The sequence below is a fragment of the Fundulus heteroclitus genome, chromosome 3 (assembly GCF_011125445.2).
Source record: "Fundulus heteroclitus isolate FHET01 chromosome 3, MU-UCD_Fhet_4.1, whole genome shotgun sequence".
Classification (NCBI taxonomy): Eukaryota; Metazoa; Chordata; class Actinopteri; order Cyprinodontiformes; family Fundulidae; genus Fundulus; species Fundulus heteroclitus.
In genome coordinates this window covers 24,760,897-24,776,774 of record NC_046363.1, presented here as the reverse complement: position 1 = coordinate 24,776,774, position 15,878 = coordinate 24,760,897, and the positions used below count along the sequence as shown (strand labels likewise).

At 38.2% G+C, this 15,878-nt stretch overlaps 1 protein-coding gene across 1 annotated transcript; it reads left to right on the top strand.

The window, feature by feature from the left end:
* Nucleotides 1-2,599: 2,599 nt before the first annotated feature.
* Nucleotides 2,600-14,570, top strand: LOC105928473 (interleukin-6 receptor subunit alpha). The gene is made up of 10 exons (XM_012865740.3): nt 2,600-2,901; nt 3,849-4,472; nt 7,828-7,951; nt 10,606-10,796; nt 10,867-11,030; nt 11,116-11,257; nt 13,246-13,283; nt 13,391-13,451; nt 13,708-13,825; nt 13,973-14,570. Exons 1-10 carry the CDS (start codon nt 2,799-2,801, stop codon nt 14,235-14,237), a joined length of 1,830 nt encoding a protein of 609 aa, XP_012721194.2. The 5' UTR covers nt 2,600-2,798; the 3' UTR covers nt 14,238-14,570.
* The last annotated feature ends 1,308 nt before the right edge of the window (nt 14,571-15,878 follow it).

Below are 15,878 nucleotides of genomic sequence, written 5' to 3'. Positions count from 1 at the left end.
CTGTTTATTAAAGTTCTCAGTGAGAACGCTATTTAATAATGCCAAATTAGGCCCTTTCTTGTTGCTTCCCTTTGACTGGTAAAACTGAGTATATTTGGCAATCCCATGACCCCTGACCCATTCTCAGTTTAGTTCATCTTGAAGCAGATTACTACAATGAATTGCAAAAGTATTAGTTCTGCTTTGATTATTCCACATTTTGTCACATTAGAAGCATAACTTTCACTGTGTTACATTGGGATTATGCATTACAGGCCAATCCAAAGGAGTGCTTAAATGTGAAGTAGAAGGAAAATTATACATGGTTTTAAAATATATATTTTTTAAAAGTATGGGCTGCATGATAAAATATTATTGCCCATTCAGCATAATTGCTTATCCCCTCTAAGTCAATACTTTATAAAATCACTATCACCTGTAACAGCCCCTACATGTCCATTAAGGCAGGGGTTCCCAAACTTGGACTCCCAAAATGACAGTGCAAGAGACTGGCAACCACATTTTGCTAAGTGGATTTTTTTTCTTGGAAATTTTGAGAATAAAGTCATAAAATTACGAGAATAAAGTAATATTTTGGTAAGAACTCTTGCGCCTTCCCCCTGCATTAAAATGAGGAATGTGGAGCATCTTGTAAAATTATACTTTCATATCGGTTTCACTAAAAGCGCACGCTCAGCCTCCTTTTCTGAGGCTCTCTGTCACAGCAGCACTGTGCCAGCTTAGCAACCTTTGAGACCCCTGCTGTGCCAATTTATTCACTTATTTTTTTAAGGTGACTTGCACCTTTTGTCTGTGTTATTGGCAACTTCATGTCAAAGCTCCAATCCTTCTCCAGTTACTTGAGGGAGCCATGAGCCTCTTATCACGTCCCCAAGCGTTGTAGTCGTTTCACAGACAACTGCAGCTGCCTCGCCCTGTAAACCCCGTCTTCAGTCGGATCAAAGAGAGCGGAGAGCATAGCTATCCACTCCATTCTCTTTGCACTTTGTATCAAAAGCAATGCAAAGAGTTGTGCACCGTACCCCTTGTAGACCATGTAAAATGGAGAAAGGGAGTTAAAAAAGAAAGAAGGAACAGAGAGGGAGAGGCTAATGAAGTAAAAAGCACTGACAGCAGCAAGTGCATTAAATATAATTCTATAAATAAATATTATATATATATATATATATATATATATATATATATATATATATATGTTTTTTGAGATGTGAATATAGTCCATGCATAGTAGTCAAATAGTAACTTTGAATAGATGGATTCTGAACTTGTTTTTTAGGTGGTGAAGGGTTCAGTTCATTTCAATTTTATATATGGTAAATAAATGTTAAATGGCTTGTACTTGTATAGCGCATTAACTAGTCCGAGGACCCCAAAGCGCTTTATACAACAATCACTCATTTACCCATTCACACACACATTCGCACCCTGACGGTATATAGCATCAATTCATAACACATGTCATCTCAAGGCACTTTACAAAGTCAAACTCAATCAAATCATACAGACAGTTTGGTCAAAAGGTTTCCTATCTAAGGAAACCCAGCAGATTGCATTGAGTCTTGACAAGCAGCATTCACTCCTTCTGAAAGAGCGTAGAGCCACAGTGGACAGTTGTCTGCATTGTCGATGGCTTTGCAGCAATCCCTCATACTGAGCATGCATGAAGCGAAGTGCTCTGTTAGGAACATACGGGGTAATCAGATATTTGATGTATGATGGAGCTTGATTATAAAGGGCTTTATACGTGAGAAGGAGAATCGCTGCGGTGATGTGTTTAGTGTGATCTGCAGCACAAGATCAGAGTAAAGGGGGCTAAATACGAGTCCACATAAACATTTCAGATTTTTTGTAACAATACCTCAAATTATGCACTGGTGTGATAATCTATCACATAAAATCTCAATAGAATGATATCCTTGGCAGTAATGACACAAAATGTGAAAAGGTTGAATGGTGTGACTGCTTTAGCAAAGCATTGTGAATTCACCTTCTCAGATATGCAATATTAGTTCAAAACATTGGCTGGTTTGTGCAAAACCTTTTAATGAAACATATTTTTAATGACACATTTCTTTGAGGATAGTTAGCGAGAATAGAGAACCAGACTTTGAATATTTAAATCTAATTTCATCCAGAAGTCAGAGTAGAGGGCAGTAATGACAACACACGAGAACTGCGCCGCAGATGAGACAACCCAGACGGCTTGAAGTTTCCTCATCTTTACATTAAACCAAAAAACTGATATATGGTACTTCCTTTTGTTTATTAAGGTGTATAATCAATTCACAAAGATATGAACCCTGAAGGGAGGATTTTAAATTTGAATTACTTGTTTGTAGCTTCATGAGATGTAAATCATTTTAAAATCATTTCCAAGAGCTACACACATTGTGTGACTTTTGTGTCCAATTTGAAACGCCAGTGAAAAAAAAAAAAGATCATGAATAAGCATCACTAGTACATAAAATTATTGTTACAACTACAGGAATCTTGGGTCTGAAAACTATCAAATAGACATCACAGTGGTAGACCTGAATTTAGCTCTCAAAGGGGTTTTTTATTTTGACGCTGAAGAGGATTTCCTCTGTGTAACGACGCTGAACAGGGGGACGAGCATTGGGATTTCACAATAACGGGTCTTACGGACAGCACACTGCTGCGGCCACACGCAGTCCTGCTTTAATAATCCTGCCTGTATGGGAATACAGTCAGTTTCTTCTCAGGCTTCATGAAGTTAAACGGTACTCAGCGTTCTGCAGCTGTAGTGCAGATGTCAGTGATGGTTTGAGGACTTCTTAATGAGGGGACCACTTCCAGCAATGGGTGTTTTGCTCCTGCTGCTGTGCTTTTTGTGCTTCACACCAATTTTCAGCATTTTTGACAATGTCTGCCCAAGAAAAGGTGAGTTCTTAGTAACTAAATTAAATGTATTTGAGAATTTTTACTACAGCATTAAGATATTTTCTGAAGAATATATCCAATTTTTGAGATTTAAAAAAAAAACGACCTTGCAACTGCCTGATATAGATCCACTTTTATCAGCATTTACCTTTTTCTCTGAATGGTAAAAACATAAAGTAATGGAACAATGTTTTACTATTGTTATTTTTCTTGACTTGACTTACCTGTACGTTGAGTTAATCAATGAGACGTTTTTACTTTTACTATTGGTGTTGTTTGTTAATGTTAAAATAAATCTGTATAATCTGTTGCGTTCACTGTGCTGAACTCAGTCTAATGAGATCATTGATTTATGATTTTTAGATATTTTTATTTTTATCAAAAAATTTAAAAACTTTGAGCCCCAAATTAATTTGGGTACAATGTAACAGAAAATTGTTTTAGAAAAAAAGGTAATAACAAATAATTTGTATCCCACACTATAAAGATCAATGTATGAACTTTAGAAAACAAATATAGATGCTTTTTTTAACACACTGAGACAAAGTTTTTCTGACAGTTCCTTGATTGGCTGTACACATATAACAAAGAAATGTGACAAATCTAAAATAAATCAAAGTATCATTAAGGTTAGAGGAACTACTCATGTAAATAAGTGTGATGATAGAGAGAAGATAAAGTTCAGGATGGAAGGGCAACTGTGTAGGCTAGAGGCAGATTAAAAGAGGAAGTTTTAAAGCACTCTGTAACTTTCGTTATGCAACGCTGCATCTTATCTGTGCGGTGCTTGATGATCTGAGACCAGCACTCATGCCTTAAGAACATTTAAAGATACAGTGCTCATGCACAATATTGCACTGGTTAAACTTACATGAGGAAACATAGCCAGTATCCAGGCTGGTTTGTATCTTTGTAACAAACATCTTTGTTTGCTTGTTTGTGTGCAGACCCTCCCCCTGGTGTGCTGGTTGTATCTCCAGGAAGCAGACTTGAACTGACCTGCACTGGTCAAGTGAAGGTGAATGGAGTGAAAGTCGCCTTAACTGGAGATGTCCCAAGCAAAAACAAGAGAAGATCTTCATCAGATAGAACCCCGACCACACAGCAATTTAGAAGAAACAGGACTTTTCCAAATAAAATTGATAAAACTTCTACAGTAAGTGAGAAATATCACTCTCCCACCACGGCTGGAGTCAGCACCGCGCAAGGAGAAAACCGAAGCCTTGGATATACAGGCACAGAACCCAGCACTTCTCCACAAGTGGTCACACCAACCCCTCCAAGCAAAACCACAATGAGGGGAGAATCGGACAGGGAGGATAAAGAGGTGAAACTCAAAGGTGAATATAAAGATGAGGAAGGCAGCAGGGTAGCAAGAGGGCTTAAAATGAGGCCTTGTTGGAAGTGGAACAAACAGCTGGTGCAGACTGTGGACAGAGACTGGGGGGAAATTGCATTTCTGAGTGATGGGAGCAGTTTGTCTCTGAGTTCAGTAAGACGGAAGGATGCTGGGAAATACACATGTCATCACGGGGGAGAAGAAACATTCGGTGTTAAAGTGATTGTTGCAGGTGAGTCACAGCACATTGCTTATTGATTTGCAAATGTGAGTGAACTAACTCAGACTTCTCAGAATCAGCAGTAACTGATGGGCTAAGTTCAACTATTTAAACATATCTAATTAATAAAACTGATCATTCTCATGTATCTGTTGAAAAATCCATCTGAGGGATAAATCCTTCCTTATTAGAGAGCGATCTAACTCAATATTTAAACAATAAGTGATTAGATTGTGTATAAATATTAAAAAAATATTAAGAATAAGAATTCCTTTATGGTCCCTCAATGGGGAAATTGGTGTGACAGTGGCAAACACACAGACAGTTACACACAATTATTAGTGATGAGAAAAAAAGAAAGCAAACCGGTCTAAAGTTTGTTTTAAAAAAAAAAAACACCAACAGTAGAAGATAATGGTAAAAACCAGAGTAAATATTGGCCAAAGGAAAAAAAAATAAATAAATAAACTCCAGCTTATATATCTAACACACAATAATAGAATACGCAATATTTCCATAACATACAAATTCCATAACGTACAAATCTTAATACAATATGCAATATGTATGGTATTTCAGCAGCACCCTAGCTAAGGCATGTGTAAGTTACCTTAGCATTTTGGAGCAGTGTAAACAATTAATGGTTGAATCAGAACCTGTGCAGCGATTAGCATGATTTAAACAGATATTATGTCTGTTCGGAGCAGCCAAGATTATAAAGTCTGACTGCAGCCGGGAGGAACGATCTGTGAAAACGCTTCTTAGAGCATCTGGGATGCAGCAGTCTGTCCCTAAAGGAGCTCTCCAGCTCTGCCACAGCTCCATGCATGGGGTGGGAGACTTTGTCCATCAGTGATGTGATTTTCCTTACAGTCCTGTTGTCTCCCACCACCTGCACTGGGTCCAGATGGCCTCCCAGGACAGAGCTGGCTAGCCTAGTGAGCTTATCCAGCCGTTTCTTCTCAGCTACAGATAGGTTGCTGCTCCAACAAACCACACCCTAGAAGATGGCTGATGCCACCACTGAAGGTCTTCAGAGGCGCCCCCTGCACTCCAAAAGACCTCAGCCTCCTCAACAGGTAGAGTCTGCTCTGACCCTTCCTGTAAAGAGCATCAGTATTATGAGTCCAGTCCAGTTTATGGTTCAGGTGAACACCGAGGTACTTATAAGAGTCCGCTATCTCCACATCAGTTCCCTGGATGGTCACCTGTGTCAGTGGGTCTGCATGTGTAAAAGTCCACCACCAGCTCTTTTGTTTTTCCTGCATTTAACCTGAGATGGTTCTGCTGGCACACATGTACTAAGCTCTGGATCCACTGTCTGTACTCTGACTCATGTTCACCTGCTTGATGAGACCGACTATGGCAGGGTCATCTGAGAACTTCTGCAGGTGGCAGCCTGGTGAGTTGATGGAGAAGTCTGCAGTGTAGAGGGTGAACAGAAACGGTACCAGCACAGTTCCCAAGCTGGATAGCAGCTTGTCAGAGGCACAGCCCCGTGTCCTCACATACTGCAGTCGACCAGTGAGGTAGTCCAGTATCCACTGGGACAGGTGGTTGTCCACCCCTGACCGCTCCAGCTTATCCTTCAGGAGTCCTGGTTGAATTGTGTTTAACGCTCTGGAGAAATCAAAGAACATGATCCTCATCGTACTTCCAGGATTCTCCAGATGGGCCACAACTCTGTGCAAAAATGATGGTATCATCCACCCTGATGTCAGCCTGGTAGGCAAAATGCAGGAAATCCAATGAAGACCTCACCAGGGGGTGAAGATGGTTGAGTATCAGCTTCTTGAGGCTCTTCATCAGGTGCGATGTTAGTGCTACCAGCCTGTAGCTGTTGAGTATTTGGGGTGTGCGGTCTTGGACAATGGCACCACACAGTAGGTTTTCTACAGCTGTGGTACTTTCCTCTAATTATTTAATTTCAATAAAATACTAAAAAACTAAACTGCATATTTAAAAAGAAATGTCAAATTAGAACACTAATAATCAAGTTGATTAAACGTTTGACCTTATGAAGGTTTCTTGTCCTTCTCTGGAGTTTAAAGAAAGGATTTACAGTCTAATTTTGTCTGATATTCTAATCTTTAATGTTAGATTTTCATTAGCTGTATGTGGAAACTCTTCATAAATAAACTTATGCTTTGTTCACACTGCAGGTCTTGATTCTCAGTTCTGATTTTTTGCTGAATTCACATTTTTTGTGTGTGTGTGTGTGTGTCGTTCATATTAATTGATTGTGACTGGCATCAGACTTCTGTCTGAACAGTTCAGACCCCAAAGTGACCCGCTTGTGCAGATAACAGAAGAAGATGCAACACAGCAGCACGCTGTTTAAGGAATAGGGGATGTTATTGATACCAGAAGTCTTCAATAATATTTTGTTTAAAAAAACGTAATAGTGGATACGGGTGTCTATGTGTTTTTATGAATTTGTTGAGTAATTGGAGCCGATAGTCTTAAGACCACATCATAACAAGAAGAAGAAAGATACGAAGAAAATAGCACAACTATTAACAATGTTTTTTTGTGGAGCGGTGATTGCTACTGTCGTAGAGAAGTCTGTTTGGATGTGTAGTGGGAGCCAGGACAGTGACGTAAACAGCAGATGAAATGCAACATGACGGTTCAGACTGCGGACGCTTTCAAACATCCGCACAAATCCAATTTAGTACCATATATGGAGGTTGCCCAAAACAGATTTTTTCACCAAAAAAAATAAATCTGTCACACTGCCTTTAAATGGACGGATATGGGTCGCATATGGGCCAAAAGATCTGATTTGGGTCGCATTTGTTTGCAGTGTGAATGTAGAGTTAGTGTTACCATCAAGTTCAACAGGACTTCATATGTATTTTCCAAAGCTTTTATATTGAATGTGATTGATATTGGCAGTACATATAACTTCCTGGGATTACAGTGTTCTTCTATCTGGTAACACTGTTAAAAAGCTAAGTCAAACTTTTTTTTAAAGAATCTGGATTCACCTGTGTTCATTTTAGAACTATCATAGCGTAAACAAACATGAGTGGGTTGGTGTGTACAAATGGGCTCACTCAGGGTAGCATTTATACAAGAACCGTAGCCGTACAGCACAGAAATCCAAATAACAAAACTGAAAGTCCATCTCGTCTTGTTGTTCCTCTTTACATACAAACCAACGTTCGCACTTGCGGTACAGCTTTTAATTGTAGGAAGGTAGAAAAGCTGTGGTCTAAAACTTGTGAGCCGCTAATTTAAATGTTTTGAGATCGTTTATAGTTTGATTATTGGTTTTTGTGGTTTTAGTTCCTAAATAAAGCCCATTGCATCCTCAAAACCTGACACCTCTGCATGCCTGATTGAATGTTTTCTTATGTCCTAGATCCCCCAGAGACTCCGAGCATCCATTGCTACAAGAAGTCACCCAGTAGTAAAATTCGTTGTGAATGGAGACCTCAGAGCCCAGTAATCAAGCCTCCTGAGTGCCATCTCTTTTTGAGCAAGGGGTAAGAATTGAAAATATAGATTATGACCTAAAAGCTGCTATTTTAGAATAGGACAATGTATAGTTTCTTTACCATGTTCCCACTCAACAAAAATGTATGGGAAAATGGACAACAGCTTACACCAATGAAACCCAGAAACCAAAGTTTGACCCACTGGCAAAGATCATGAACAGATGAAATACTTTCCCAAATCAGTGAAAATGAGAGACTCATCAGCCTACATCGGCACACAGGTCTTCAGTTCAAGAGTGGCAAGTCTCAGTCCCAAATTGCAAATAAGCTTTTGAATTTTTTCCCCCCACAATCCATAAGTTCAGTATTTTCAATGGTATCACTTATTTCAAAAAATTAAACTCATACAAATTCACTGCACATAGAGTGAAGTATTTTAATTTAATGACTAATTTAATGACTATGGCTTAATGACACAGAAAACAGAAAATTCAGTCTTTCAGAAAATTTGAACATTACATAAGATCAATACAAAAAGATGTTTTAATGAGAAATATCAAGCATCTGAAAACTATGTTAATTTTGATCCACTCAATACTTGGTTCCGCCTTATTTTGCATGAATTACTGCATCAATTTAAAATGTCATGGAGGTGATCAGCCTGTGGGTCTACTGAGGTCTAATGGGACCCCGGGTTGCTTTGGCCCTTCATCTGCATTGTTGGGTCTGCTGTCTCTCATCTTCTTCTTCCTCCAGAGATTCTATCTTGGGTTCAGGTCAGGCCAGTTTGCTGGCCAATCAACCACAGTAACACAACGGTCATTTGAGCAACTTTTGGTAGCTTTGGCAGTGTGACCAGGTGCCAAGTACTGCCAGGAGATGAAATCAGCATAGTCATAAAGCTTGTCAGCAGAAGAAAGCATGAAGTGCACTAATATTTCCCGTGGACATTAGGAACAGCAGCAGATGGCACGGCACCCTAAATCATCACTGACTGTGGAAACTTCACACTAGGCCTCAAGCAATGTGGATTCTGTGCTAACTTCAAATTCATTTGAAAAGACCACTTTTGAGCACTGAGCAACAGCCCTTAGCCCTTTTTCCCCTTTGGCCCAGCTTAGACACTTACAGCCCATGTGCAGGATTTGACTTTGCCTAGTAGCTCTTGATGCACTGCCTCTAGCCTCAGTCCATTCCTTATGAAGCTCCCCAAAATTCTCGAAGGGATTTGCTTGACGATCCTCTCAAGGCTGCAGTTGTTCCAGTTGCTGGTGCACCTTACCACACTTTTCCCTTCCACACAACTTTTTATATTGAGGGAAATCTGAGTAGGTTGTTCACAGCAGTTTGTGAACAACCCCTTCTTTAGAATTCACCTTGTGTGGCTAAATATCCTGAATATCTGTCAAATCAGAAGTCTACCCAATGTTTGTGTAGGCCATAATACAATTACATAACATTTTTACATTACAACAGTTTTTTTAATTGGCGTTATGTAATATTATTTCTTTAGGACATCAAATTGTGGGTTTTCATTGTGTGAACCATAATCATCAAAATGACAAGAAATAAAAACTTGTGATATATTCACTGTATGATTCTATATAACATAAGAGTGACAAAAAGTATTGAATATGAATCTTAATATATTAAATTTCACTTTCTGAAAAGAGTGACAAACATACTAAACTTTTTCACAATATTCACAATTTTTACATGTATAATCACAAAGTGGGTAGAGTAGCCAAATACGTACACAAGATTAGTACTACTAAGTATATTTAGTCTCCAGTAGAAGTAAAAATGTGTCTGTCAACAAGAACATGAGTAAAAATGTATTTGATAAAAAGGCTACTTAAGTACTTCCCTAGTGGTGTTTAATCTGATTAGTGTAAATTATGCAGTCAAACAGACAAAAAAATCAAATAATCTACAGGTTCTGGTATTTTGACTAATGAAATAAAAATATTAGTAAAAAATCAAAATAAAATGACAGAAACACACATTTCCAAATCTCAGTTTTCCACAAGATAAAACTTTTGAAACTGATACCAACAGTAGGTAATGTATACATGTTAGAAATCAGAAATCAGAAAAGGGTAAAGGTCTTCCACTCACAATCTCTAACATTAACTGTATTCTCTTGTAACCTCCGAATGGCACAGCAAGCTCTGTAGATAGAAAATAAAATTAGAACAATAAAGCTGGTTTATAAACCAGAAGTCACAGAAGGCTGTGCCTGTTTCTTTTGCAGTTCTGGTTAAAATGTGTAGAGTAGCCAGAAATTGTGGCATTACTTCAAAATAATATTACTCAAGTTGGAGTAAAAAGCATGATGCCGTAAAGCTGCTCCTACAAGCATTTTTCCCCAAACTCAAGTAAATGTAACTAGATACTACTCACCTGTGCTAATGAAACTGATGTTTTCAGACTTAAAGCAATAAAACCAGATAGTTGTGCTAAACAAACTCAGTAAATGATCAAATTCTGGACGAAAATGTTGTAGCCCATGTTTTTCCATATGAAGCATGTATTAGTTAAAAATATACAGGGATAATGTTTGTTAGCTCATGTGTAATTAACTGTTTGGTCACTGGGATTGAAATTGTGAGCTTTCTCTGTGCAAAACCTATTTGTCTGTAACTTCATCCCTTGTATTTTTCCATATTTTCTAAGTCACTGCTTTCTTTTTTTGTTTCCAGTCCTTCTCATGGAAAGCCAGAGAATTTCGACCAAATCCAATGCTCATACTCGTCTCAGCGCGCTTGCTGTTGGTGTGCTGTGGAGCACAACGAGGATGAGCTGAGGACTTTCCATGAGGCGTTCCTGTGTGTTAGAAGCCTCTTAGGCAACACCACCAGTCCCCTGATTCATTTCACACCTCTGGATATTTGTAAGTTATTACATGACTGTTTCACTCATAAGGTTTTTGTAATAACTTTAACCCCGCTCTGCTACTCCAGTGAAGCCAGACCCCCCGTCCAACGTGTCAGCCCACCCAGTGGAGAGGCTAGAGAACACGATAATGGTGACCTGGAATTTACCAATATCGTGGAAGGACCAAGATTATTTTTATGACTTAATCTATGAGATCAGCTACAGACCTATAATCTCCTCAAATGAACAGGTATATTTGATTCGTGAACATCTCAATCATGCATTAAATACTGTCAGTTGATGACTTGTTTAATCATTTGTACGTGTCCTTACAGGTAACTGTGGTCAGAAATCACCACTACACAATCAAAGATGCTCTGCCTGATGTTGATTACCTGATTCAACTCAGAACTAAAGAAGAATATGATGGTCAGTGGAGTGAGTGGACTTCCCCTGTCTTTGCCAGGAGTTGGAAAGGTAGATAAAACACTCATATGTCTAAAGAGTGCCAAATCAGACTATTTCTTAGGATTTGTGCATATCTTAATCCTTATTATACTTGTTGATCTTCAGGTTCAGAGTGTGACTGTCTCTCAGAGGGAAAATTTGCTTTTGCAGCAGTAGTTAAAACACAAGCAAGACTATGAACAATAAAGGACAGTAAACACTAAGAAAGAGGACGTACAAATAATACTTAAGTCAAATACAATGCTAGTTAAGAAATTTACAAAATTGTTTTTTCCAAGTTAGAACTGTGAATGCCCGCTCCCTTTTGACTCTTCCTGCTGTGTTTCCAGCATGAATAAATGTGCCTATTGTGCACAGTATGCAGTAAATATAAACACAATATAAACAGAAGTGATTTAAGGAGCACATGGTTTCCAGATTTCTGAAAGACATTGAAATCTTTCCCGTATGTTGAATATCAAAACTTCCTGTTTGTTCTGAGGTTCAATGATGACCAGCTTATAATGCCCAGCCACCTCACCTTAACTTGATAGTAAATCAGAGCTAGCCTGCAGTGATGCTGCTGTGATGGTCTTTCTGGTTTCTATTAAACAAACTTATTTAAGAGGATTCCTCAACCGATTCTAACCTTGCCTGATATCTGAATTCTCGCGGTATTTATTCACAAACACACACGAGGTGATGCGCAGAGCTAGAGTGCTGCACATTATCAATCTGGCTGGCCTAGTTAGTTTAACGTGTTACTGATTGCAAACTTAATTTGGAGTGAAGCACTTTGGAGTATTGCAGCTGCTCACAGTATAAAGGGAAACACCAACGAGTGAAAATGTATAGTGCCTTCCTAATGTACAAATACCACTTGAACCAGATTTTGAAACATTACAACCACAAACTTCAGTGTATTTGTATGGATTTTATATGACAGACCAATGCAAAGCTATTCATGAATCTCAAGTGGAAGGAAAATAGGACTGCTCTTCTGTGTAAAAATCTGAAAGGTGTGGCATGTATTTGTTTGATTATTAGTGCTCCTTTACTCTAACTAGCTAACATAAAATCCAGTGCAACTAATTCCCTTTAGGAGTCACCTAACCAGTCAGTATGGCTTATCTGTGTAATTTATCCTCAGTAGAAATACAGCTGTTCTCTGATTTTCTCAGAGGCTGGTTTGAGAACATTGGTGAACAAACAGCAAAATGAAGAGCAAGGAACACAGAACGGGGTTAGGGACAAAGTTTTGGAGAAGATTAAAGCATGGTTAAATGTGCAAACGAAGACCCCCCACCTAAACCGACAGGCTGAGCAGGGAGAGCATTAATCCGAGAAATGGCCAACAGGTCCATGGTAACCCTGGAGGAGATGCAGAAAAATCACAGCTCAGGTGTGAGAATCTGTTGACAATCAGCCGTCAATCTGGCTGAGTTGTGGCTCCACAACTCTAGTCGTTATGTAAGAGTGATAGGAAGAGAAGTGGTTAAGAGACAGCCAGAAATAAGTGTGAGAAGATGCTGTGGTCAGACAAAACACATTGACATCAGACAACCACAAACATTTTGGTCTACATCCACATTGCTATGTGTGCCATATAAGGAACCCTGAACACACCATGCCCATGGGGAAACATGGATGTGGCAGCATCATGCTGCCACATCCATAAGGGTCATTGTGTTGTGATCCAAAAACAAAAGGTTCTGGAAAAAATGTTTTTATTATTTCCCATAGTTTGTGACCTCTATAAATCAAAGAAGTGTTCTGCATTTAACGGCAGTTCAACCACAACCATATCTACCAAATATTTTGGTGCAAACTGCTAATATCAATCTATCAAACAGAAATGATGAAAATTTATGAACATACATACTCACTCTTTGCCACCATGAGCAAAATACATATGACAATGTGCGCTGACTTTTCACAAATGTAACTATATGAGTAAAACGGTTTGTTATAGAAAATATGTTGCTGATTACATGCTACCTGTTCATGTCTCTTTTCAGCTAAGGTAGTAGAGGAGGTTGACCTGATTACCACAATGGTAGGAATTTTAACTTCTAATTAGAAAGCAAAACTTGTTCACCTTTAATTTACTATATAATTATTTCCTTTTTTTTTAAAAAAAATCTTTAATTTATCTGTTATCAGGATGGCTTGCCCACTACCGAAGACTTCGGCTCTGGTTTTCCCGATGATCGCTACATTGATGGTTAGTGAGCTGTCAGTAAATTGTCTCTAAATGCAGCTTTGACAGAAAAGCAGAAGAAGTGGGAGGAAACACCCTGAAACTGCCCTTTATCCCATTGGGTTTTAGCAGGAAACCATGACGTCATAATAACCGAGACTCAACAGCTAAAAAGGCCACGAGAGATTTGCTTATCCTGAAATAGCACCTTTTTTTATAACACCCAGTTGTACATGTAACCATAACAATTTCTTGTGGTTTTCTTCTCTTTTTGCTGCAGGTACGACAACTGAGATGTGCACCAGCTCAGACGTTTTATGCAAACCACAGTATCACCTCCTATGGATCTCGGCTCTTTTTGCCGTCATGTCTGTCCTTTCCGCCGTCTACATCTTCAGGTTGGAGAATCTGAATTATTAAAATGTTTTACTAAAATATGTTTGCATAATAGCCAATAAATGTATATATTTGATCAATTTTAGGACTCAGCCAGTAGATTTAGCCAGCTTATTTATTTGAACCATTGTTTTGCTTTTTTATTCCAGACACAAAGACAGGTTTATGTCCAAACTCCTCAGTCTCAGTGTCATCACCCACAGTGATGAGTCGTCTCCACCTCCCCCTTCCATCCCTTCAGCCCCTGAACAAGAAGCTCTGGTGTCTGGCTCTGGCCCTCAGCTCTATAAACAGAGTCCACCGAGTGACACACAAAAAGAGGAGGAACGTGAGGAAGAACAAACTGAGATGGACCAATTAGAAGCTATGAACTTCAACAACAAAAGTTACTTCTTCCTGCAGATGGAGCCATGAACAAACAAGAGGCCATTTTGTAGTTTCAGAAACCAGGTGACATTATTGAAAAGGGACAGATCTGGAAGAGGAACACTCAGGAAAAACGTGTACAGGCTGTAAATTCATTTCTGTAAAGGCAACATGCTTAAACCTGTGATAAAATGAGTTTTTTATGTTTTCTTTTTATTTTGTTTGTTTCTTTACTGTCCATGGCTGCTATTTTGAAAATGAAAAATCAACCACAGAGGTGGGCATACCACATCACATATTTTGCTTATACTTATTGAGTTTCTTAAAAAAACGAAACCTATTTCTAGAACTTTCTGCCAAATTTATGAAAGAGAAATAAAGTTTATCTTACAACTATGAGTAAGCAAAATCGTCTTTATGAGATTCATTCTAATTTTGATGACTTGGCTATTTTATATTTTTGACTTAGCAAGTTCATAATAATCTCGTAGCCTACTATGGCATATTAAGGATTTCATTTCTAGTTAGTTAATAAATAATAACTTAAGTTTTGCTACCTCTTTGATTCATCATTAATTACGAATAGTGGTGGGACAGAATCCCAGAGATCCCTCTACCCAGCGACATCCCCCAGCTCATTCTAGGTGATCTCAAGGCCTTCCTAGGGAATATATGTATGTATATATGTGTACATTTATATATATGTATGTATGTATGTATATATATAGATAGATAGATAGATAGATAGATAGATAGATAGATAGATAGATAGATAGATAGATAGATATACATAATATATATTTGATATATATATTATATATACTATATATATATAGATATATACTCTATATATATTATATATATATATATATATTTATATATATATATATATTTATATATATATATATATATATATATATATATATATATATATATATATATATAGTCAATTTTGATACATTTTGGTTTTTGACAGAATAATATATTATGATTTGTATTGTTAGAGTACTGTAATTTCTTGCTTCACTTAGTGGAAACTGGATTGTTGTAGCTTGGTTTTCATGTCGTGTTTTATATAACCCTACAGATCATGATGCAGTTACATTCAAAACGTCAAGCTCCAAGTAAACCAACCATCAGCATTCTGCATTGTGTTTTTTTTAACTCTAAGTTGGAAAAAAAGAGTGCAATCCATGGTTTCTATCATGTAGTTTTATCTTAGAGGTTTTCAGCCTCTCTCTATACCACTCTTACACACACCTTGCACTGCATGATTGTGGACAGTGATGCTGCTACTCTATTCTCACCTATCGGACAATACTTGGTTCTGGCTGTATTGTAAACTTCATATCAAGCAAAGAATCATTGTTTGAAGAGCTTTACATTTTCCCCACCCTGTTCACTATCTGGTCTTGAGAAACTAAAATATCTCAAATTTGGTTAAATAAATTACAAAGAGCAAATTTAGTAATGCAGAGCTTTGCATGTAAGCCATTGCAGGGAACTGCATTGCAAACAAGCCTTGGCTTTTTGGAGCTCAGACAGGCACGACCCAATAAAACCTACAGAAAGGCCCTTCCACATAACCCCACAGCCTGCTTGGGTCTCTGTGTCTGCCCCGAACAAAGAAATTCAGTTGTGTTGATGATTCCATGATCTTGTTCACAAGCAGTGGGAGGATGTAGCAGG